A 26,782-nucleotide genomic window follows, 5' to 3' on the forward strand; every position below is an offset into this window, starting at 1 on the left:
TTAAGAATTACCGATTTGGTAAATTTACCGATTCGGTAAATTACCGCATCAGTAAATTACCGAATCGGTAAATTTATCGAATCTGTAATCTGAGATGTAGGTGGCACTGTAAATAGTGCCACAGGGCCTTAAGGATTCGTTATTTACCACCAACTATTAGTTGGTGGTAAATAACGAATACCTGTGTATATGCAAATCTGTGCATGTACACTTGTGCCATGTGGCACACATGCATGCCCTAAGGGCATGTATGTGTGTCACATGGCACACAAGCACGGATCAGGGGTGCAACAGGGTGTCAAAGTGACACCCTGCCACCCTTGACTATTTGGTAATTTTACCGATTCGGTAATTGCCATTGATTCCTATGGGCCTCAAGGCCCATAGGAATCAATGGCAATTACTTAATCGGTAAATACCGATTCGGTAATTTTTACCGAATATTTACCTACATAGCATTTACCGATTTGTAAATACCGAATCGGTAAAATTGGTATTTACGAATCGGTAAGTACCATTTACCTACCTGAGGCCCCTTGTCTCCAACACCCATAGACTTACAAAGGCTGTAAAAAAACTTAAATCAGAACAGCAATGGTAACTGTTTGAATGTGCATAGTTCAGAAACGAAAATAATTATATTACCTAGGTCAACAAAATTACAATTGATTTCTAAATAGTGAAAGGATTGAAATAACCCATAATTGCCCTATTTTGGAATGAGGATGCACTAAAAAATAAAATGGTCCATTCCTATACAATCCATCGCGCATCAATGTTTACCTTTAGTAAAGAATCTCAAAAGGTTATGTATATTTATAACGGCTGAGCAATTGGTCAGGCCACTACAGCTTTTAAAGCTAGAATAATATCAGTATCCCTCTATGAATCTGTGGCTTCTTGGGCTCTCAAAATAACATTTTTGAATGCATTAGCTCAGCATTTATACACAAACTTAGACAATTCTACCTACATTTTCTTATTAAGGTAGAACATGGTACCAGAGATGCCTCAGCTCTTGAAGATTTGCACTGCACAAAATACTTATGAGGGCTAAAATCGTTTCTTTAGAGCATGGTATTTCCATAGAAGTGTTGAGCGAGCGGTCTTCTACTGTCAGAACTAAAAGGAACCTACTTATTTCACAACTAATTGCCGTCTAGATATCTTATTGATTTATGGAGTAACACTGCGGAGTTGACAGATGTTCAATGTAAAGCTTCACAGAAATATATGGTAGTAGAAACTCTGGGCCCATTCACAGAACTAACTGAAGACAAAATTCTAAACTTACTACCATTTTGGTATTCACAGAAGGCACTTACTCATTTTGGTATTCACAGAAGGCACTTACTCATTTCAGTATTCACAGAAGTTCGGAGTCCTATATTTAGGCTGGAGGCAGGTTAGTGTAGGCAGCTTAGCTTTTTTTCCCACTCTCCCATCCCTCTTTTTAAGCTCTTGGTTTTGGGTGGTTTTTGGGCTGCTTAGTTTCCCGATGGCTAGGTTTGTTGAAGACAGGTGCTTAGGGTTGTCTGTTGTACAAACTGTCACTTGGAACAGGTGCTGGCGTTTTTTTTGGCCAGGGTTGGCAGAAGTTTTTGGTTAAGTGTAGGAAGTTTGTGAGCAGGGGCAGGGAAAGGGTAGTCAGGTAGGCTAAGTTTCAGAGTAGAAGTTTGTAAGTTACAGTGGCAGAAAGACAGGTAGGGTATTTTGGTTTTATTGGAGGGCAAGAATGTTAAAAGCAATACTGTGTAATGGTGTTGTTATGTTAACAGCAGGGTGGGGTCACATCTGAGGGGATCATAGGGGCGGGGAGGGATTAGGGGTCAGCTTATTTGATGTATAGTGAGGTGTTAGTTTTGTAAGGCAGTGGCCAGGTTTTTAAATGTGATATGCACCTGTTTCAATAAAGCAGCCCTTTTCACACACAAATTGGTCTCGGTTTGGCTTGCACCCCTCCCTCCCAATGTGCTGCGGTTTAGTACAGCTCCAAATCGTGTTTACCTACCTTGCTTCGGTACGATAGCTCTGCATCATTCCGGCTCCTGTTAGCAATCTCCTCATATTGGGATTTAACCTCAGCGATAATGCTATTCAGGTCCAAGACTCGATTGTTGTCCATGGATAGTATGACAGATGTGTCTGAAATCTGTGCCTGTATTTGAGAAATTTCCTGCCAAAGATATCAAGAATCGGTTAGTGACTTGTGCCAAATCATTTGTAACTTTTACTGCGTTATTATTAGATATGTTTAAGGTCTATTCATTCCCACTGGAATACGAAAAAGGATAATAAAATTCGAAAATAATTTGAAAGGAGCATATGTTCAATGCTATATGAGAGATTTATTCTAGTGTTCATTATAAAATGCAAAAGACTGACTTATCGTGCTGTTAAGGAGTAATTACCGCATCATATAGCGTTCTAAGGAAGTTGGTTTCATCATTGAAACTATCCACCTTGGACTCCAGCTCTACCTTGCTCATGTAGGCAGTGTCCACGTCCTGCAAAATGAAACATGCAATATTTTATCTCCATGTCACTAAACACACACTCTCACGTACGTACAGAATGTAACATGCCCTCCTTCAACACAGATAATGCACACCATGTTGCTTCCAGCGCAAGTGCACTGTGTATATTTGGTTTAAACCCCATGCTGTTTTATAATGTGTAGTAGTATTTACCCAAATTAGCTTTCCTATAAAACCATACTGGATAAGCCTAAAACAAAATATTGTTGGTACATGCCATCTGTGAGACAGTAAGTGTTTTCTCACATCTGGTACCTGGTATTGTAGTAATAACTTGAACTCTAACTTTTGCACTGTGGTAATAAATGAGAAAAAGTGTGTTTATTAGTTGACTTGTTGGAAATAAATGCCATTCGTCCACGTTAATTGGCATTGCTCTGGCATAAATATATATGTACAATATCAGCTGAATAGAATGTGGACAAGTAAAGCATATAATTAACAGGACCTGTACTAACAATTTAATTCTAAGTATATTTTCATACATTTAATACATGTTTTCTAAGGATGGAGCTTTTTGAAGGCTAGTTTGCCTTTTGTTCTTCTGGTCCTGCAGCACATTATGGTTTGATATCAGACTTACTGTCCCATAGATGATATGATCAATGAGACAAACATGGAATGCCGATTTATTAGTCAAAACAGAAAATGCATGTATTAAAAGTAGTAATTTGTAATGGGAATATTTCACTGAATTTATATGGTTGCTATGTGGAGGCTCTAATATAGCCTTACAGCTCATCGTAGTGGGCTCTACAGTCCATTAAAGACCTGCTCCAGCGTTATAGGCCCGAGCCGAAGGCTCTAAGGCTATTAGAACATTCCACTCCTGGAGGGCAGAATGTTCTAATCTGTAAAACAAAGGCCTCATGGAGCCGAAAGGGATTTGCCTCATGAAGACCAAGGGGATTGAAATTCCCTCTGGGTCCGTGAGGCCTTTGTTCACAGCAACAACTGTGAACAAACATTGGAATGTTGGAACTGTGGGCTTCTACCGGCCATTAGGAGCTTGGAGCACTCCATTGTTTTCAGTGGAGCGCCCAACATTCTATTGTTCTAATCAAAGTTCATCACTTTCGAATTTTGCTATGACAAAGCAGAGCCTGCTGTTTGAAAGAGTTTTCCCCGTTTTGGGGAAAGCATAGTTGGAGGAAGTCGGCGAAATAGATGGCTTTCCGCAATTCTAAATCTACTCCTAACGGATACTTAATTTAATGGATGTCTGGTCATAGTACAGCCACCTCCACAATGGTATTTTACTTCAAGGATTCTGTTTGAAGAAAGTAGTTTTCAGCATACAATCTTCGATCCTTGGGTGCAAAAGTGAGCACTCTTTAAATTTCTCAACTCCATGAAGTAGAGCCAATTGATAGTTTTAACTACATACAATGATCACAATAATGGACCAATTCGTTCCACTGCTGTTCTCAACATTCCATTTCTTGCCTTCTACATGACTTGAGAAAATCAAGCCAACTTTACGAGCACTTTATAAAGGACTGACTTAATGTGAGAACACAGCTAAAAAAGTAAAGTGCCTCAACCCGAAGTGTAAGAAGCAAAGACTATGTTAAATACAAACTGAGAAAAGGGTGGAGGAGATTGAATAAGGCATTTTTCCTGCACCTTTCCTAATATCCTGCTGATAGCTGCTGCTCTGGGCAGAAGACCCATAGCAGTGACTGCGTTTAAAGTGCCATCATCACTTTCAGAAATTAAGTAAAGTTATTTTATTTTATTTATATTACCGGTTATAAAAAAGCATAATCTAAACCCACTAAGGCATCAGCATGCTGTATAATTATGTGCATAAATAGCAAGGATCTTTCTTTAAATTTAGAAAAAAAATACCAATACAAATATTCTCTCAACCGAACGTTTGCATTTGACACATGCACTATATAGGTGGAAAGGCGAGCTTCATTTTTCAAATAAAGCTGAAGTTCCAAGGTTTTGAAAAAGCACCTTCTGGAAAAGTTTAATTGTCAACAGGTTCTGTTCTCATTGCGTTTGGCACTAAAAGTGGGCGGAACTCCCGGAATTTCATTCAGCTGAATTACTCAGAGTTGCATGAAAACTTTGCGAAATTCCGAGGAGTTCTACAAGTAGGTGGATTCAGCACATCGCAATGATTTTTAGCACCAGGAGCTTGTTCCGTGCTGAAAAATTTGCACGAACTGCACCATGCGGTTTGCCAGAGGACGCAGCTTCTTTGCTGCAGCTCGGGTAGATTTTCTGCTCACTCTTCAAACAGCAGATTACTCACTGCAAATGGTCACAATCGACCCTGCTTGGGAAAATCTTGGCTGTGCCATCCTGGCGCCCGAAAATAGCGCTAGGGGACGCCAATTGTTGCTCGCACGGCAACTTACCATTGGCCACCCATACACGAGAAAAAAATTCCATCATGTGACGATTTTCAGAGTTTTGCCAGAACTCCTCATTACAAGCGTAACACAGAGTGGGCAAAACTCTGCGTACTCCACAGGAGGAGTGGAATTTACTGCTCACCCCTATTTGGCACAGAGTTCTGCAATTTGCAAACGTATTGGTAAAAAAGCTGGGCGTCTTCAGAGTTGTTAATATTTTTTAAAGTAATCAAGAGCCAAATAAAAGGAAGTCTTGTCTAGTATTGTTCATGACACTTCTATGAAGTATTGTAGATTTTTCTGGTTTTCGTTTTCAGATGCATAACACTTATATGTATTTGTTTACTTATACTTATATTGCGCTAAATCTCATTTCAACCAACCCAAATGGTCACAGTATGTTCCTGAAGTCATGTCTGGCTAGGCCAGTTAATTGGATGGTGAGAAAGAATACTAATAGCCTAACACTCTGCGTTGATAGATCGAGTGGTGCAAATGTATTCCTTTTAACTGTACTTTGCGCATCAACTAAATTTGGTGCATTAGACAAGAAGAAAAACCTAACATAAAGCAATAACAATAAAGATGGGCCTGCTGCTTTTCCTTGCACTGACGATCTTAAAGATTGCTTTGTGCAACACACAGCCTTGCACCATGGTGCAGGCATGAATGTGCACTTTCTGGCATAGAATTTGTACTGGAAACACATCTTTTCACTACAAATTGCTATGGCTACACATACATGGAAGGATTGTATGCATGGGTGCTTGCTGTGAGCACCAGCACACATTCAGTGAGTGGACTATTTTGGAAATATGAAAACATTTATCTTTTTTAGTGTCTACTTCAAGGAGGCATTCGTTTTGCAAATACCATTCTAGCCGTCAAAGTAGATCGAGCTTGGTGTGAAAAACGATGGGTTTTCTCACTGTAACATCCCAGTAACACCATCCTGATGACAAGGGACATAAATCAGTGCAAACTGTGTTTGTGCTGAAAAAGGGGCTCTTCTCCGGTGCAAAATACCTTTTGTGCAGGAAAGTAAGTACCAATGTGTTGCTTTGTGTCGCTTTGCATCACTCTGGGATGGTGAAAAGTGTTAGTAAGGCTGGGTTAATGTGGCTAATCATTCCAAGCATATTGCTCCAGACACTAAACAGACTCACTTTCGTGAGTCGAACCCAAAAAGTATAGGAGTAATCACAGCGGATCGTCATGAACTCTTGCTATATTCTGGTTCAAAAGCAAGTCCTGCTTTCTACTCATTATCTTCTCTTACTTTGTTTCATTTTGATTTGAATACAGGCTATGTATTTAAAGTTATGTTGGTTAGGGAGTTGTTAAAAGTAAAAAAATGTATATTAATAATGATGATGTTTCTGAGACAATGTAACAAATCCATCTGGTGAAGAGTACTTTACTGCTCACGTGGTTTCGAGCACTGGGACCTTCATTAGAACTTGTTTTCATAGATTAGTCACAACAGCAGTGTTTGCATCAATGTCCCTGGCCAAACACTGTGAGCCGTGTCATGGCTGATTTAGGCTTAGCACGTATGCACAGACTCTGCACCTCCATGTTCTTCTTGTCTTAAGCCAGAAAGGGTCTTTCTAAGCAGAGGTATAATCCATGGCAACTACATTTCAACTGGAAGTTACTGGAGTGTGTGGCATTGTTGAAACCTGATTTCTGAGCAGTAACGATCCAGTTTCAGCACTTTATTTGCTCATCAGACTCAATTTCATATAATACAGTCTAATGTCAACCCTTCACATGCAAATGGTTCACTAACAGGGCACCCTTCTTGTCCTTCTTTAATCAATATGTGGCCATCAACACCCACTTTTGTCGGGCCCGATTGGTTGCCTCTCTCATTGGTGACAACATGTGGTTTCATAGCTTCTTTTGTGGTAGGTTGGAGGAAGTGGATTTGGACACTACAGACGATCTCCTTGAAATGCAAAGTCCCTAAGGCTTACTACAGTTCCCCTTATTATTTCATTGTTTTTAATCTGAGAGTCCTATTGGGTTTCATCAAGTCCCCGTACCTCAGAATGCATTTTTTTTTTATGGTTTGAGATGATCTCCTGTATAGAAGCCAAACCTAGATCTAGCCGTAATGGGGTCAGAGGGGTGCTCTGGGGAAGTCTCAGGAGGCGCCTGATGAAACTATTCTCAGTAGAGGATAAAGAAGTGGCGGAGACGTGGCCCCAAAGATCTGCACCATAGATCGCTCCACCCCTCGCCTGGGCTTTGTAGATTTACACGGGCGGTCCCATTTTGAAAGAGCACTCATTGTACACCTTTAGGATACCGCCAGAGGATTGGGCCAACTTCAGGTTTGCCTTAGCCATGTGGGACCCCCAATCCATTCTATCATTCAATGTTACCCCCAGGTAGTCAAAGGTAGACACTCTTTCCAACACCGAGCCATCCAGATGGGGGGTGGGGACAGTTGGATGATTTGGCGTTGTAAACCATAAACTTAGTCTTGGACAGGTTAATCTCCAGACTCCTCGATCTACAAAAGGAGCAGAACACCTCCAATGTTCGCTGAATACCCATGGAAGTTTTTGATAGCAGAAGGGAATCATCAGCGAACATCAGGGCTGGTATCTTGCGACCTGCTAAACTGGGTGAATCTAGATCCCTCGCTCCCATTAGATGTTCAATCAGCCCATTGAGGAAAAGGGAGAAGAGCGTGGGGGCCAGCACGCATCCCTGCCTCACTCCCTTTTCCACTGGGAATGGATCCGAAAGCTCCCCATTCCTCCCGAACCTCACCCTTACATAGGTACCTTGATGCATACGTTTAAACGGATGGCACAAGTAAACCGGAGCACCCATCTCTAGTAATATAGCCCAAAGCTTATCCCTCTGAACCAAGTCGAATGCGGATCGAAGATCCACAAAGATCAAATACAAACTACCCGCCCCCAAAGATACCGTCTTCCAGTAGACCAACTGTAATCTAAACAGTTGGTCAATGGTGGAGACCTTCGCTCGAAAGCCCGCTTGGAGGGAGGTTAAGATGTGATGTTCCTCCATCCAACTCTGCAACCTCGATAGTAAAAAGCGGGCAAATAGTTTCTGGAGGACATCGATAAGGCTGATGGGGCGGTAGTTGGCCGGGTCGAGAGGAGAAGCCTTTTTGCGGATGGGGATGATTTCTGCACCAAACCAGGTTTGGGGATCTCCATGCCCTGTGGGATGGCATTAAAATATAACCAGATGTAGGGGGCCCATACCTTCTGTTCACTCAGGTATAGATCTCCAGGGATCCTATCTAGGCCTGGAGCTTTCCTAGGTGTCAAACCTTTAAGGGCCGCCTGAATTTCAAGCAAGGTACAGGGTGGGCAATCAAGACCCATTACATCCGGAGGGACTAGATCAAATGTACTCTTTAGGGGAGCTACATCTACTGGAGATGCTGGGTCGGTGAGGGAGTAGAGGGGCTTAAAATGGGCTAGCAGACCTCTTCACTTAGGTTAGGAATTATGGCAGACGTCCCTTCTGCTGATCCTGATCTAACTACATTCCAAAAGGCCCTGAAGTCGCGTCCGTCCAGAGCTACTTTTATGCTTTCCCACCTTAGAGCCTCCCACTCCGACCTAGCCTCCATAATCATTCTTTTTTAAATTTGTCTAGCCATTCTAATGCTTGACAGAGATCCCGATTTTACCTCCTTTACAAGGGCGTTTTTAGCGCTCTACAATTTTTGTTGAACCAATGGACCTGATTTTTTACCCGTGGCCGCATGTTGTCACTGGTATAGAAATAATCGGCCAAGGTGGAGACGAGCTTATTATGAATATGCTGCAGGTCCTGAAAGTAGGGCAGATCATAGTTTGGACCCAAAAGGTCACAAGCCTCAACTAAAGAGCATACAACGGGTTGGTATAACTCGTCTAGTTTAACTGGGGCTAGCGCGACTTTCTCCCACCCAATGCGTCTGCCACCCGCCACTGTAACTAGATTCGAGTTAGTAAAAGTCTCCAATACCCCCAGTTCATTTTGGTGTCCCAATGTACTGTTTAGTTCTAGTGACAAAAGGTTGCGGTCACTATCTATCCTTGGGATAACAGTAAAGGCTCTCATTTGGGCCCAGAATTCCACATTAACCAAGATGTAATCAATGGTTGTGCTTTTCCCCAGTCTATTATAGGTATATGAACCCGGTACATCGGGAGGGAGTCTACCATTACAGGCCCTGAGGGAGTGGGTTACTACCAGCTTATTAATCTGAAGAGCCATAGGCGATATACGCTTTACCGGGTACATGGTGCACTCCTGAATATGCCAGGTGGAGTCCTCATCTGAGGTTACAGGCGGCATACCGGCAAATGGTTCAAAATGACAATTAAAATCACCCCCAATAATTTTATGGGTCGGTGGAGGAAATAAAAGAAGAAGTTCCTCGAGGGCCTCTAACGTAGATAAACCCAACTGGTGTGGTGTAGGGCGTAGATAAATGTAGATAAATGTTGATCACTACCACCATCGAACCATCCAGAAATTTGAGAGCAATACAGAGAATGTCCGGGGAGTGTGATTCAATTACCTTACCTGAACACTCCAAGTGTGAGGCAACCCAGGTGCACAACTTCCCGATGAGCTTCCCCTTGGGCCCTGCACAGCCGGTGAATAAAATGTTGCAAAGCCCACCCTAGCAGGGGCAGACAACAGCCAGAACTGCATTATTGAGAAAAAGGGCACTAGAAAACTCAAAAACTTTGGGTCTGGTTCATAAAGCCACCTAACACTATTGAGCCTTTGTACACAAATGAAAAACACTCCATATACTACATAAATGTACCTGGTAGGCGTAAAACCCCTCAGAGGGTGGCGATATGGGCCTCGCCTTATTCACAAGGCAGCGTTAAGTCACTTAACGTGGCTTAACACTGCCTTGTGAATAAGGCCCCCTTTCACGTGTGTTTAGCATGAAAGGGGCGTGCAGTGGGTGTTGTGGTGGGTGTTCCACCGCTGCCCCCCATCCACAAGGGCAGTGTAAATAGGAGGCAGCGCCAAAATGAAGGCCAGGAAAACCATGGTCTTAGGTTGGCGAAAGCATTTCTCCTCGTTTCTGCTTTTTCCATGTGTGCTGCAGCACACATGGAAAAAGCAAAATTCCCTGGTTTGTGTATGTACAGGAAGGTGTCCCATCCTGTACATAAACAAACCTTTTTCCAAATGCCGTTTTGTAACTTGCATGTGTGCTGCATGAAGCAGCGCACATGTAAGTTACAAGCTGGCATTTTAGGTTTGTTTATGTGCAGGAAGGGACACCTTCCTGTACATAAACAAACCTCCCTGCGTGCAGTCACCCTTTAACTCTGATGCAAGAGTGCCTGCGTTGGCGCTAAATTGTGAAACTTAGCGCCATCGCAGAGGGAAACACAAGGCTGCACCATATCCTTGTGAAAATGGGGCAGCCTTGTGTTTCCAAAGTGGTGGAGAGATACGTCTCTCCGCCACTTCCTTGTGAATATCCCCCTTGGTTTTCTCTATGTGTTTGATAATGCTAAAAAAACCTGTGAGTCGACATTCATAAATTCTACTCTGATCTCTTACCAGCCTGGAAAGGGTCAAAGATATAAACCAGCACACAATATGTGGCCAGGGAATGAATTGAGCTTAATAATATCGGACGATATATTTGCAAACGGGAACTTGAGAACGTTTGAGGATTTATAAGACTTCTAAGCACTGATACCAGGGCAGTTCATTCTATATAATGCATCAAAACACCTAGTGCTGGCTACTTGGTCAGTGGGGGCTGAAGGTCCCCGGCACCTCCTCACTCTTGCAGGTTGTGCTCAGACACGGTCAGCGAGGTGAGGGATCACATGCCTCTGTACTGCCCTGCTACAACAAGAGGGGAAACACCTAGGAAGGTTAAAGGAATGGTAGGAAGAACGTTTACTCGGGAGCTGACTCTTAGTGAACAGAGGTGAAGTTTTAGAAGTGTTAAGATGATATCCAAGAGCTCATGACTGAGATACATGCAAATTATTTTTTTACACTGCACGTGCCTAACTTCCAAGCGCATTGGATGGATGTATCCGGGGGCGTCATCATGCTGCCCCAGATGCCCAAACTCAGAATTGGATTTCATACACATGGTTTGGTCTTGCTTGATCAAGAAAAGATTCTGGGTGGAAGTGTTGGGATGTCTTTTGGACTTGACGGCTAGACCGATTCCTAGAGAGATGGGCAAATGTCTGCTAGGGATAGTGAAGCGTAGCTAGAACATGAAACATGTTAACAGATTTATTGAACTACTGTGGGTTTTGGCAAAGCGATGCATAGCGATGACTTGGAAGGCAGCGTTGGCTCCGGTCCTCAGGAACTGGCTGAAAGACTTGCGCAAATGTGGGGCAGCAGAAGTAGATGTTTTGTCTGGACCTAGGGTGATTAGAGGTTCTGGATCTTGAGTACTGGGACACTTTCTTAGCAGGTATAGAAGCCAAAGACAAAGCGGACCAAAGACCACCTTGAACAAGTGGGCACAAAAGGTAGCATTATACTGGGCGAGAAAATCGATAGCCTCACTGTACCATGATAGGAATTGGATGACACACTGCAGAGATGTAGACTGACAGATTAGAATGAGCTGTACCCATTGCCCAATTGCCTGCCGGGCCACTGTAGGGCTTAGAGGCTGTCTGGGCCCGTACCGTATCCTCCCCTCTTGCTGGGCTCCTCTTTCCATTTTATCCCTCTTCGGGTGAAGGAGTGACCCTCGAGGATGAAAGCAATACCACAAGGTGGGTGGGATATTTTGTGTGTAATCAGCGACTTTCCTAGGATTGGTTAGCAAGCAGGTTATTAGTAGTGGGCTTCATTGTATATTCTTTTCTGTATTACTACCTACACCTGAGGTACTTGAATTTGGATAATTAAGGACACATTGTGCATACGAATGGAAAATGTTGGGCACTCATAACGTTGCACGCATTATTGCAACAGAAATTATGTACTGTTATTTTCAAAACAAATGCATGAATACCTTAAAAGAAATTTAAAAGATTTACTCCAGCAAAGATCTAAAGCATCTCCTCTTCAAGGATTAGCCGTGGGTTAGAACACCCCCAAACTTTATCGGGCTGTAGATGAATGGGGTTGTCCACAGCGTAAAATGATTTTCCCTTGAAGAAAAAACGATGTGCTTTTAAAGAATTCACTGTATTTTGTCACTGTAAGAGAATCGTCCACATTTTCTTTTCTTTTTGGGGAATCATATAAGAAGTCAAGGTAGAATCTATTATTTTGCACACTAAAGCAGAGATTATGTTTGCCTATCTGTAGGGAGAAGCCCTTTGGAAACTAGGAAGCCCAGCACATTTGTGAAAGGAGGAGTGAACTCATGGAAAACTCAAGTAAGATAATTTCTCTTGACAGAAAAATACGTATGTATACATATATGTAAAGAGTCCAATAGCCAATGGCTATATACCTATTTCATTTTGTTTTTATCTTTGGTTTTCTTTCAAAAGAGGTATGGTAAAGGTGTAATAGGTTCATATTTGGGAATGCCGGTTTGACCGGCATATCCCTCACTGTGTTAATTGCAACCACTGGTGAAGCAGTTGCATCATAGGCAAAGGAGTTAGCCTAGCAGGCACACTTTTAAAGGTCGCCTCCTAGGCAGCTCACATGTGTTGTCTGCAAGAACTGCTGTATATCCTCTTTGGACTTCAATTAGGCTCATCGATTTCTGTTCGTTCTTTGTTGTGCCATTCACAAATGCGGCATTTGATTGGTACATTATTGTTATTGTTCCTCCTTTTGGTGCTTGGTTCCCTCCCATCGGATTTCGCTCATTGTTTCTTCTGGTTGTCCATAGCAACGAGTTCACCATTCCTCCTGGTCGGCCATCGCAAGGAATGCACTCAAAAGGAGTAGTATTGCGACTTGTTACCAGGTGGCTCCAAGGACATAGTGTTCACTTTCAAGAGACAATATCCAACCCATACATTGCTCACGGCTTGCCCGTATTTTGTTTCTATGTTCCACCCAACCACCCCCTCACAAAACTCTGCTTTTTAAAACTTTTTTGTTTTATTCTTTTTGCAGTTTTATATAGTGCAAACTTGATCCGAAGCTATCACAGCGCTTTACATGACCACCAGTTGCATTTCAGATGGACACATTCAGTTTTCAGGCAGGGGAGATTAAGTAATTTGTGCAGAATCACAGTATGCTTGAGCCAATGCTGAAACTCGACCCTGGTTCCCCAGTTGCAAGGTCGGCTGCTTGGGCTGTTATGCCACATCCGACCACTGCTCTCTCCCCTGACCATCCCTGAGCACACAAACCTAGACGCACACAGTTACTTTCTCAAGGGTCCCTACCCTCTACTACACCTACTTGGCTCTGCTCTCTCCAGTTTGTAACAACGTTACTATGCTGGGAGCAAGTTTAACTTCCACAGGCTCAGCCACGATTCATTTCCGCTAATTGCGCTGTATCGAATCATGGGTCTGATGGTGGAGTCGTGTTAGAACAATGCATTTATTATCGTGTATATAAATGTGTTGTTCTAAATGTTAAATCCAACTTCACCAGTAAGAAGGATTTAGCACCATCATTGCAAAAATATGAAACATGAAAAAGTTACTCCTCTCTGATCAGGAATAACAGCTTGAAAGTGTATTAAGGAATTCCGAATGTTGGCCTATGAGAGGTGTAGGGCTCACCATAGTAAAAAACTAAATTGGCTGTTTTGTAACTATCAGGGCGTGCAAAACATACAAGTGCATGTCCTACCTTTTACTTACATAGCACCCTGCCCTCAGGGTTACTTAGGGCCTACCTTAGGGTGGACTTATATGTTATAAAAGAGGAGTTTAAGGCTTAGTAAGAATGAATAAAAGCCCACGTCTCAGTGGCAGTAAACTGCTCACACAAGCACTGCAGTGGCAGGCCTAAGACAAGCTTGAAGGGCTACTTATGTTGGTGGCACAATCAGTGCTGCAGCCCACTAGTAGCAATTGAAATACAGGCCCAATGTATATGGTATTCCACTTTACAAGGGACTTAGCAGTAAAAATAAATATGTCAATCAGGTATACACCAATGTCATTGTGTTTAGGGGAGAAACACATGCACTTTAGCATTGGTTATCATTGGTAAGGTGGTCAGAGTCATAAGGCCAACAAAATGAATCAGCAAAAACGTGGAGGCATTAGGGAAAACGTCCAGGGGAAGACCACCCTAAGGATATCAGGTCTAACACGTATGTCCAGCTCAAACATTTCCCTCCTCCATATTCGCTGACCCTGCCTCTATGAGCACTACCAGCTTTATGTCCGATGGCTAAACAGCACAACATCAGAGGCTGGGGAGAGGTCAGGCTCAAAGTAGTGGGAGACCTATTCACACACAAGGCCTTGCTGTCCTTCCAGGAGCTTTTTGATGAGTATGGCCTACAGGGGGGTTAGTTCCTATCCTACAATGCACTGTCTGCCATGCTGGGTGTGCTTTGGGGGCTGGATTGCACGGAGCTCGACCCCTTTTTACCATTGTATACTTTGCTCACTCATGGCCATGGCCACATGTAATTATGGCGCTCTACCAAGTGTTGATGGACGTCTGCATTACACGTTTCCCGACCTTGAAGAAGGGCTGGAATACTTCACTAAGGCTGGATCTTAGAAATAGACAGTGGGATGCGGTACTTGGACAGGTGAGTGGGGTGTCCAGGAATCCCTGATTGAAAAGCCCTCATTTTAACTACCTGCATTGGACAAACCTCACTTGTGTACGCATTCATTGGATGCTCTAGATGGCGACCCCTGCATTCTCTCACTGCCCCTACCCAGAGACAGCCTTCTGTCTCATGGTATGGTCCTGCACCTGCAAATCTGGGGGGGGTATGCCCAGACAAGGGTCCCTTGCTTACTGTGCCACTGGGTTCAAGCTAGCCTGGCTGAAGAAGGGTGACATACCCTGAAACCGGTCCCAGGCTGCTTGTTTCTGGTCCAGGGAGGACCTGGCCTGGCAGTTCGGTCTGGACTGTTCCCATAGGGCACAGGGTCAAGACTGATTTGTATTCGGCTTGGTCCAAACTAGGGTGGCGTAGTGGGCAAGAGAACAATGGACTTAACCCAGATCTTTTGACTGTGGGAGAAAGTTTGCATTGTCAGCATTCCGTCCATCATTTGTTTGCTGTAACGCATTATTTGTATTTATGGCATATTCGCCCAAAATATTTTTTAGGGTTGTTCCATCTGCCCGGTGTATATGCTTAATCACTAATCAAAAGTTACTCGGATAAAAAAAAGTCTTTCAGTAGGACCTGGGGTTGACCTCAATCGATGCTTTTGTTACTTATCTTGTTCGCCTCTTGGATTGGGAAGGGTAGTGGCTCTATGGGGAGCAGCATCAAACTGGATACAAAGGGGATTTCCAATATGAGGGGTATAAATTGCTTCTGTTCACAAAATCCTCAGCACACGTCTGTAGAGTAATATTAAAAAGCAATGCAAGTATGAACAAATTATAAACACAGTTTCAGAAATCTTCTCTTTCTTTTATTTCTGATCAGCCAACAAGTTTTGTTGCACAAACTGGGAAATCGTCCCGCGACTTTCTCAAGGCTTCAATGTCATTGGTAGGAACTTTCCATTGCTGATAATTCCACCCCACAAGCTTTAGACTGCAAGTGAGTCTAGTATCCTTTCTTTGAAGTGAGCAAATCCGTAATTTTCAGGAAAAGTATCCCGCTCCGTGCCGTAGTGCAGCTGCAACTAGATCAGTCTGTCCGGTCCTCATACTTGGCCACAACTTTGAGGGAGGTTGGTGGTTCTCTCCAACTTACAGCACCGTAACTCAATACTATTCTAAACTGATATATGTGCAATTGTTCTTAAGGTGCCGTATAACTATACCACTGTCTATTAAATATATATTGATTCTGGTCACTCTGGCTTGGCCCCACAAGGTTTGTTACAAGATTTCCTTGTGTAGAAGGATGAAATATGCGTCCAACCTAGGAGAGCTCCCCTGCCAATATTCAAGATGCTACACCATACCGTTGCTCAGCATGTGTGTCTGGCTCTTCACAAAACTACTTTCAACATCTCTAGATCCAATAGTGGCAATCCTGGAGGTACTGGCAGATGCCAAAAATAATTCAAACATAACTTAGCATAACAATGTCTGTTTACTGTTCCTGGATTTAATTAATAACACCTATGATTTACATGCTCAGCTGATAAAGTCATGTCCTTTGTAGGTCTCGCCTACACAGCGCGCATGCGCCGCTAGGAAAAGACCTTTAGTTATTGATTCAGTTTTGCAGGCACAAACGTGCCCGCGTTGCATAGCTTTGAATGGCAAGGCGTGCACGTTTGGCGATTCCCTTGCGGGAGCGAGCTTTTAAAACATCTGTTTGCAATTAATTTGCAAACAGATGGTTTAAAGCTCGCTTCCACAAGGGAATTGCGCCACTACCCCTTTGAGCCCATCGGATATCTTTAACGTCGAACGTTCGCTTCACTTTCAGCGGTGTGAGACGCAGCTCCTGTACTTTGGTTAATGACATACACACGCTGCATCTCTACGCACATTTGCTTCACTTTCAGCTGTGTGAGAGGCAGCTCCTGTACTTTGGTTAGTGACACACACACGCTGCACCTCTACACAGTGTCACTTATAGTTGTTAAATGTCTCTTGTAATTTTATTGAAATTAAGACATTGTCACAAATAGCAATATGAAACCTTGCTAACTTTGCCTACATTGCATTTCTCCTCCAAACACCCTCTTCAGAATGTTCCCCTCCCTGTTATTGCCCAACATGATGCCCTCTTCCTCATACTCCGCGCTTCGAAGAGGCCTTGGCGAGATATTGGCACATTTTAAAAAAATGGCTAATTTTATTGCAGACTCCAGTTGAAAGTTTCCAGAGGGGAAAATGAGCATCGCCAGGAACACAGAGCAGCAGCACGGGCCGACGGGGGCTAGAGATCAGGAGCAGGACCTTTCAACCCGCGAAGAAGGGGCTCGGGCGACCAGGGGCAGGATTGATAATGTCAATAGTTCTGTGTTGCATTTTTTGTCAGTACGTGTGTGTATGTCTGTGGGTGGTTATGCGTGCGTGTGTACGCATGTTGTAGTGTGTGTGTGTTAATCTGTTTTTGTAGGACTGGAGCAGTGTAGATGTCTAAATGCGTGTTTTTGTGTGTATGTGGATTTATGCGTAAATGTGTGTACTTTTTAGTATGTTTGTATGTGTGTCTGTGACAGTGTATGTTTGCCTGTGTATATCTATACGTATATGTATAAATTAGTGCATGTGTACCTCGCTTGTTTGTGTGTCTGTGCATATTTTAGCATGTTTCTATGTGCAAATGGAGACACACCGACAGACTTGTGCAGTCACATGACACCATGTCACGTGAATACCGCTGTGGCCGAGCCAGGCTGAGTCTCAGCAGCAGAGCTGCGATATAGAAATGCTGCAGCTACAACTCGAGGGTCCGGCACTACGACTGACACTCCTGGCCTAATGAAAACATACTTAGTGCTGCAATACACAAAAGAGGGGGAAATAAACACAGCACGGGCGGTCCGGATTCGCCATTAGTGCTTAAGTCTCACCCCCTTGGCTGCGCACACGCTCTCTGCAATATCACTCTATAACACATATTTACATGCCACATAATTACATAACACATATTATCACACATTGCCCCGTATTAACACGCCACATATTTACACTCTATCTAATATAATATAAATACACTCCACACAACAACACTCAAAGCCACATAATTAGACCACACATTTATGATCGAATAAATGCAACATACACCCCACATAATACCACTCAATTACACATAATTACATAACACATAATTACATTATACTAAATCCAACACACACCCCACATAAAACCACTCACTGCCACATAATTACATACCACATAATTACACTCTACTCAATGCAACATGAATACAATCCAAATAATATCACTCCGTGCCACCTGTTAACACGCCACATAATTACAATATAAATACACTCCCCACAACACTCCAAACCACATAATTACATCACATAATTACATGCTGCTATATGAAACTTACACTCCACATAATACCAATCACTACCACATAGTTACATAACACAAAATCACTATACTCAATGTAAAAAAATACACTACATATAATACCACTCCCTGACACATAATAACACTCCACATAATTACACTGTACTCAATGCAACACAAAAAACCACACCCAAATAATTACATAACGCATAAAAACACTAGACTTAATGCAACATACATCCCACATTAATACCACTTACTAACACATAATTACATAACACATAATTATACTTCAATAAATGCTACATAAATGCTCTCCACATTATACCACTCAAAGCCACATAATTACATAACACATAATTACACTACAAAAATGCAACATAAATGCACTCATTATTATACCACTCACTGCTACATATTTACATAACACATATTTACATTATACTACATACAACACACGCCATACATACCTCCACTCATTGCCACATAGTTTCATAACACATAATTACATTATCCTTAAAACCGCATCAATAGAATCCTCATAATATCACTCACTACCACATATTAAAACACCATATAATTAGACTCTACTTAATACAATATGAATACACTCCACACAACAACACTCCAAACCATATAATTAGACTACATATTTACACTCTACTAAATGCAACATACACCACACATAGGGGCCGATTAGGATGGCGGACGGACTTGCGTCCGTCCGCCACCCCTGAGTAGGAGGGACCGTCCGCATGGGCAGCGGCGGTCCCTCCATGGCAATTAGGATGTGACCGCCAGGGTGGCGGTCACATCCTCTATTTTTAACATTGCGGTGAGTGCAGCTTCAAGCTGCACCCGCCGCAATGTTAAAAATGCATGTGTTGCATTTACATGCACAAAGCGGCAGGCACCGCACGGTGCCTGCTGCTTTGTGTACGCAAATGCAGGGGGGTACCATAGGTACCCCCCATGTGCACCCCCCACCCCCCATTCACCCAGGGGGCCCGCAACGGGCCCCCAAAGTGAATGTCCGTATGCTTTTCCATGGCGGAAAAGCCGCCGTGGAAAAGCATATTTACACCAACATCATAATATGGCGGACGGTGTCTCATAGACACCGCCTGCCATGTTATAGCTTTTCCGCCGCGGTCGGAAGCCGACCGCGGCGGAAAAGCGGCGGACAGAATTCCAGACCCACCAGCCATCCTAATTTGGCGGTGGGTCTTTGGAGTCTCCGCCGTGGTTTTTCCGCATCCTCCAGGCCGGCGGACACTTCCGCCGGCCCGGAGGATGCGGAAAAACCGCCATCCTAATCGGCCCCATAATGCCACTCAAAAACACATATTTACATACCACAATTACATAACACATATTATCACACATTGCCACGTATTAACACACCACATAATTACACTCTACCCAATACAATATAAATACACTCCACAAAACAACACTCAAAACCACATAATTAGACCACATAATTAAACTATACTAAATACAACACTCACTCCACATAATACCACTTACTAACACATAATTACATTCAAAATAATTACACTCTAGTCAAAGCAACATAAATGCACTACACGTAAAACAAATCAGTGCCACATAATTACACTACACATAATAACACTTTCCTCAATACAACACAAAACACTGCACATAATAGTACTCAGTGCCACATAATTATGTTACATATTTATATTGCAAAATACAATCCAAATAACACCACTCACTGAAACATAATTACATGAAACATAATTACACTCAACTAAATGCAACATACACCCCACAAAATACCAATCTATAACACATATTTACATGCCACATAATAACACTCAACACAATACAACAAATTATACAATCGGCATAATATCACACAGTACCACTTAATAACACAACACAAATTTATAACCACACTCAATGCAATATAAATATACTACACATAACAGCACTCAGTACCACATAATTACACTATACTCAATGCAACCTCTATACACTCCACATAATACCACTAAGTACCACATATAACACTTTCAATTAAATCTTTTCAACATAAAACACATAAAACACAACACTATACAACATAGCAAAAACTTCAAAATAAACACTTAAGGTCCCAAAAGCGAGACCTATTGGCTATGCCAATGCTTGTGGTCCCATGTACCTGTAAGAGACATTTGTACCGCGCAACTTTCACTCCAAGGAGTATCTTGGCGCACAGACAACTCAGATGGAGGAGTCGTGGGGGAGGGAAAAAGATGTCACTAAGTTCTACGCACACATTACACTAGAGTTCTACTGATGGCATCAGGCAAGGAGAAAATCCAGGTTTTCAGTGCTTTTCTGAATGGGGCTTCCTGGGAGATTGATCGTAGCTGAAGGGGAAGTTTATTCCAGGCCTTTGTTCCTAGTACAAAGAGGGATTTACCACCTTTTGTTACCAACTTAAAGTGGGGGTCGGTGACACTAAGTGCACTTGGATGCCGACAAGATTTAACTCACAGCCATACAAGCCTACACCCTCAATGGCTACAAACAGTATCAAGAGATGCCTGAGAGGTCTGATGCATAAGCATTTTGAGCTACAGGCATCCTGAAAGTTTTAGAAGAGGACCTTCTCAGTTGCCATAACATTGGCTGGATGCAAAGAGCAAACTTTCACTTTAGCCTCCTTACCATTATTTTGTCCCTTCCTCCCACCAAATTAAAGGAAGTTTGCAAGGTCACACACATGTGCAGGGCTGGGGACATGGCGCTTTTGATGTAAGCTGCATTTAAAATCCTACTGAGATAAATGGTTTCCAGTCCTGCCACTGGGTGGCATAGATAAGCACAGGTTGTTAGTGTAATTGGTTTTTTTTAAAAAGTGATTCTTTTAAGAACTGTCATTGAAATCCAAAGCAGTCACGGTTTTAACATTCACTCCTTCACTGATGATTCACAGATATATTTGTGGCATCAACAGAGCTCAATAGAAGTCCAAAGATGTCACGCAGAACCTGGAAAGAGCAGCAGAGTTGATAGTTTCAGTAGACTAAAATAGTATGCTTCTAAAGCTGTCACATTGCTGGTGCCTCATCTTTCGATCCACAACCCAGCCCCCATTTCTATTCAGACTGCTCAATAAATATACTATTAGAGTGAGAAGCTAAGTTCTGATGCATACACTTCCCGCAATTTTATTAGCTTTTAAATTATTCTTCCAGGCTTCAGACTGTCCCACTACAGTTTTTCCCCACAGAAATGTCTCTTCAGTTCAATTGGTTAGTGTCATGATTCCCCTGCTGCAACTCCATCGCTGGACATGACTATATCGGAGTATATTAGGCACCAAATATTGTGCTGATGTCTGTACCTGTTTTCCCATGCTTCGTTGGTGCGGGTCCGAAGCTCTTACGATCTTTCACATGCAAGTTCCATAGCATTTTAACAGCAACATAGGACAGATGTCTCATCCAAAGGTTTCAGGTTTCAAGCCTTGTAAGTGATGCCACAAGAAGTCACTTTCAGATCTGAGTGACGTCTTCATGTGTTGTTTAGGCTCAGAACACAACATCGCTGCTGCAACCCTTTTCCCTTCATGAACAAGAAGGTTGCAGAAAGTCAAGTTATTTTTATCAAAACCCTGTAAAAGAGACCAAAGCGTTCTCCTGCACCAAAAGGTAAATCTCCTTCCAGGGAGCATTTTCCAAAGAGATCTTTCCACAAGAAGCACAAGTACCTTCAAGGAGACCTCTTCTTCCTCAAAGGAACAGTCTCACTCAGAATCATTCAGTGTCTCAACACCATTCCCCAATGCTGGGCTTTTCTTGTCATCGGATAAGATCATAACCCCAATAGTGATGGGGTGGAGATCCCCTGTTAACCGGCCAACCAATCGCAGATCATGGTTTTCTGATTGGTTTTGCTGGAGCTGCATAGGCTACAAAGGATAGCTCAAGGCCACTCCTCAAGGCGTGTTATGTGCCAGGGCTAGGCCCATGTAGCGAAGCTGCTAATTTCTTATATCGTCCTATTTTTCACATTAACATTTCTGACGTGTCCTTTTGCACATATTTGCATACACGACAATGTTGGATTACCTTCTATGAAACGACTTTGTTTACACATCTAGCTGCGCACAACATTATCAAGATGCCTCGAATATCATGCACAAGGCCCTTCTACGCACTATGTACAAATGTTGTTTCTATCTTCATTCTCAGGGCAACAGGGCTATCTACATGTCCATAATATCACTAATCTATACGCACATCGCAAGGCTGCTTTCAATTATAAAGAAAGAGCATCCCATAATATTAGCAGAGGAGGCCCTTCAGCTGACACAGAGGATCCATGCATGCTGAGACTTCACCACACAGCAGGCTGGTATCCCCGTGAGGGGGTGTCCAGTTTGTGAACAAGAAGAGATTCTACATTCTCTCCCACCAGGCAATGGGGTTGCATCCCCCCTTGGGGAGATTCTTGGATTCACGCCTACTTAATCTAGGTAAACTTGGAGTAGGGTTCTGCATTGTAGGAGTACACCTGACTACTGTCTCGTTTATATGCCTGCATATATTGGGAAGAGGATGTAGCCATAGGGCTAGAGCGGCCAACCTCAAAGCTGGGGAACCGGGTTTGGGTCCCTGCAGTGACGCTCAACATTTTATCTGCTTCTGTCTACTAATTAGTGCAGCACATGTATTCTATACAAGAATAACTTTGCTTCGATAAATATATTGAAAATGTCCCACTGTGTATTCTCTGTATATTTCTATGAGCACAAGTCAGCAGGAATGACTGAGCGATAGGTTCTGATTTGTTTCCACGATTCTTGAGGGGTGATTGTTCAGTGGTTGCCAGAAACCATTCCCTCCCAGGTCAGGTTAAGGGGGCTTATGGTGGCACTGTGAGCTAGCTGGTCTCTAGGTCAACATATCCTGCAGGGGTGCTCGGAATCAGTCTAGGCACCTCACCCAAAGTTTATGTTGTGCAACAAACGCGCAGTGGGAACTATACAACAGGGGGGAGTACATGCATGTGGACTTCGCAAGCCTTACAGCACTAACCCCGGTATTTTCCATTGCCACACATTCATTAGCTTCAGTCCTGCTGTTTAAATTAGTCCAAGCCAGCTAGGTCACAACCCCTTATTTAGTTGGAGCCCATCCTATGCCACTCATGGAATCAACCTCAAAGCCACCCTCAAAGCCTTTGACGTTTTAGTAGGTTACCCTTGTGGTAAGAGAACATGTTACGTGAACTTCAGTGATGTTCCCTTGGCTAAGTACCTTACCAGGGCCTAAAGATTTGCTCTGATGTAGGAATTATTTGGCTCTGATTCACAAGCTCCCACCATTGCAGATGATGATTCAGAGGCCAATCATCGCTTTCCACAATATAATGTTGATAAGAGTCTTCTTCCTAGACTTACAAAGTGTGAGTGGTCTAGATAATTTGTACAAGACTTAGACTCACGCACTCACTGGTGAATTAGGTGATTGGATTTTAGGTTGTTTAATTGGTGCTGGTTGGTGAATCCTCCTGAGTATGAGGATAGATAATTCACTTGTTGCGCTGTCCCCAAGTTATGAGGGGCGTCTCCAAATCACACTCAAATGTAGATTTAATAAAGTTTTTTCAAAAGCTGTGAAGTTTTTTTCAAGAATTCTTTTATTTCTTTTTATCATTGCATTTCGGGCATTACCCTTCATCAGGAGATTTTCAGTTTTCAAGTATCAACCTGAATAAATACTTGTAATTACGAACTCTGGTCATGGATGAACTCCTGTTGTGGCCCATAGGAAGGTAGTCAGAAGCCATAGACCTGCTCTTGGTCAACACCACTTTTTGTTGTCACCTGTGCCAGAAAGACTGGTTGTCCGAAGATCTTCCTCGATGCAAAACCTGAATGTCTTTCCAACAACATCTCCAACGTGAAACTTGATTCTGTGGGCTAGGAAGCCTTTGCTTCAAAGAGTTTAGCTCTTCCTACCGTAAATGTCACCTCCTTTTGTTGGAAATGACAAAGGATGTGGTGCTCTTCTTGTTTGACTGTATGAAAAAGCTGTTTACAGACCAAGTAAAGGACATCTTGGGCACATCCAACCAGATTTTGAAATACCACATGAACACAGAAGACACTGTTGTGCAATACAAGGACACAGCAGTCACACTATGCTCACTTGGGTGAGTTCCCTTGGTTTCTTTGGAGATGTCTGACCTGTTGAAATCTGACATTTGGAAACAGATGCGGTGTGATCATCATCGCACTACTCAGGATTTGAATCTTTGAACAAAATCCTGTTTGCACATGGATCGGCATCACACCAGCTCTTAATCAAGGCCTTGCTCTTTTTTATCTCATCTTTCTAGTTATATTTAGCTACTTACAACCCATCACTCATTTAACCCATAAAGGTTATTTGTATCTAGTTTGTGTAGCTGATGGTTATTTCTTTTCCACAAGTCACTTGTTACCAGAAATGTCAGATGGCCAGTCAACGTGGTCTGCGCTGCAATCATCCCAAAGAGAACATCAATAGGTCATCCTTGAACATAAAAAGAAAATGCTTCCGAAAAAAAAAACCACGGAAGCATTTTCTTTTAAAAAGATTAAGACCTGAGACAGGGGTAGGGGTCAGTGCAGCTTCCTGAGTTTGATTTATATTTGTTTTGCTTAACATCATTGCACACAGCACACCAATGATACATAAAAACCTGTGAAACAGACCATGCTGATGGTCTGCTCTGATTTCACTTGTGATCAGGGTTGTAGTGGCATAACTCTGCACGCAGAACGCTGATCAACATGGTAGGGTTAGCGTTGAAAAGGGAACTTCAGTGCTGCCTATTCCTAGTGGATCCCGGCTTGGAAACCATGCTGGGCATGTGATCCATAAGAAGGGATCAGCTCCATTAAAACACCAGGGGCATTCGTTGGTAGGCAGTGGCCATCCTGTGCATGGGCCTGAGCTCTCCCCTCCACCACTGGGCTAATAAGTCTTCTGCCCCTTTCCCTGGTGGCAGAAAGCCCTCTAGACACCAAGGAATATTCGTTTACTGGTGTTTTGGGGGAGCAATATCCCAAGGGCATGGTCCTACTGCCCACCCATGCACGCCGGATTAATACGTTTTTTGCCTCTCCTGGGAAGCAGATAGGTTGTGTTTACCACCAATCTGCCATTCTGGTGGCAGAAAGTCCACTAGACACCAGTGAAGAAACCCATCTCTATTTTTGTTTGGGGGGAGTTGCCCTCCTGAGCATGGGCCTGTGGTTCCCCCCACTCCAACCATATCAGTGTTCCTGCTACTGAAGGCTCTCCTTGTCCCTAGTTTGATCTGTTCCTGTCACAGCCAAGAAGCCAATCCACACTAGAGGGATAACGTTTTTATTGTTAGAAGTGAGGGAATGCTAGATGCTATGAATTTTGTGGATCTCTGCAGGTTCCGACAATTTCCATCACAGACATGCAAGAAAATGTGTGATTTTAGGCAACCATTGAGGTTTGCAGAGCATTGTAGGTAAGAAAACTATGGCATTCAACACCGGAGTCCCCCAGATATCTTGTTTTCAGAAATATCTGGGATTGTTAGGTTTCCCTGGGTGGACACCGAGCCCGAACCTCAATACCACACACCCGATTGCCAAACCGGGTCATTTTATTTTTACCTGAAATACTGATGTGTACACATTGTGTTTTGGGGTCTTTGCTGTTGTGGCACTAGATCAACTCACCAAGTGGGGCACACTATTTATTGGGAGGCTTTGGGAATGCTGGTTGGAAGGAAACTTGTATCACCACATTTTCCAGAACTTTCCCTCTAAAATATTTGAAGGAAAATATGTGTTGTTAGCCAAAGTTGCAGGTTTGCAAGGGTTTCTGGTTGAAAAGAAACCTGATGGTACAACCCCGGACTTCACAGGGCGTTTTGTTTTCAGAAATACCTGAGTTTGGTAGCCTTCCATGGGTATCGGCTGAGCGAGAAGTTTTGAGTAAAAAAAATTTGAACAGTTCATGTTTGTTTTTTGTTCCTTTCCTGTCATGTACACAAAGCCCACCCACACAAGTGGAGCACTATATTTATTGGGAGATGTGTGTGAACATTGAGTGGTGGAAAATTAGTGGATTCCCACAGATTACTGAACTTAACCTCACAGAAATGTGAGGAAAGTGTGTGTTTTAGCCAGGTAGAGATTTGCAAGTGGATAAAACCATGTAAGGCTTACACAAGTCACAACACTCAGAATTCCCTGGGTTTCCAGTTTTCAAAATTGTCTCGGTTTGTTGCATATTGGCCATTACCTTTTGCAGCGCTTTTATCGGAAGATGCGTGAAAATACAGAATAGTAACATTTGTTATTACCAATTGGATTTCTTTGCATTTGTGGATTTCAAATGTGAGCTAGAGTGCTTGAATGAAGATTTTTCACACAATGCCCCCGGAATCTCATTAGTAACGGCAATTACAAGTTCAGAGGTGGTCAAATAACTGCTGTTCCTAAACTCAGTATCTTGTGCACATTTCAGGAATACATAGATTTCCTTCATACCCATTTTTAATTCCTTATATTTTACCATATAAATTCCTGTACAGTTGGTGCACTATAAAAAAATCATTAAAAGAAGACGCTCCGTTGTTGGCTCTGGATATTCCATGTTTTTGGAGATCCTATAAAAAGTATACTTCTCCCCGACCAGAAGGGTGTATCAGATGTAATAGAGTATTGCTTTTGTAAATTGGTCAACGTGACAACAAATTACAGATTATTAATCGTTGTCACAAATTGCTGTTTTTCCAACTAATTTTCATTATTTTTTCCATTTCTTT

General features: G+C 42.7%; 1 protein-coding gene and 1 long non-coding RNA gene across 2 annotated transcripts in view; one reads left to right on the forward strand and one right to left on the reverse strand.

Annotated features, from left to right (window-relative positions):
• The window catches only part of LOC144833258 (uncharacterized), a 310,988-nt gene that overhangs the window by 140,483 nt on the left and 143,723 nt on the right, over positions 1-26,782 (forward strand). The window contains exon 3 of the long non-coding RNA XR_013610964.1: positions 12,218-12,288. This is a non-coding gene — a long non-coding RNA (uncharacterized LOC144833258). The remainder of the gene's footprint in view (positions 1-12,217; positions 12,289-26,782) is intronic.
• The window catches only part of LOC144833210 (keratin, type II cytoskeletal cochleal-like), a 157,905-nt gene that overhangs the window by 88,810 nt on the left and 42,313 nt on the right, over positions 1-26,782 (reverse strand). The window contains exons 4-5 of the mRNA XM_078689150.1: positions 2,412-2,507; positions 2,012-2,176 (exon numbers count right to left, since the gene is read on the reverse strand). Of these exons, the coding sequence (XP_078545276.1) occupies positions 2,012-2,176; positions 2,412-2,507 (261 nt within the window). The remainder of the gene's footprint in view (positions 1-2,011; positions 2,177-2,411; positions 2,508-26,782) is intronic.

Source organism: Lissotriton helveticus, chromosome 1_1, assembly GCF_964261635.1.
Source record: "Lissotriton helveticus chromosome 1_1, aLisHel1.1, whole genome shotgun sequence".
Lineage (NCBI taxonomy): Eukaryota > Metazoa > Chordata > Amphibia > Caudata > Salamandridae > Lissotriton > Lissotriton helveticus.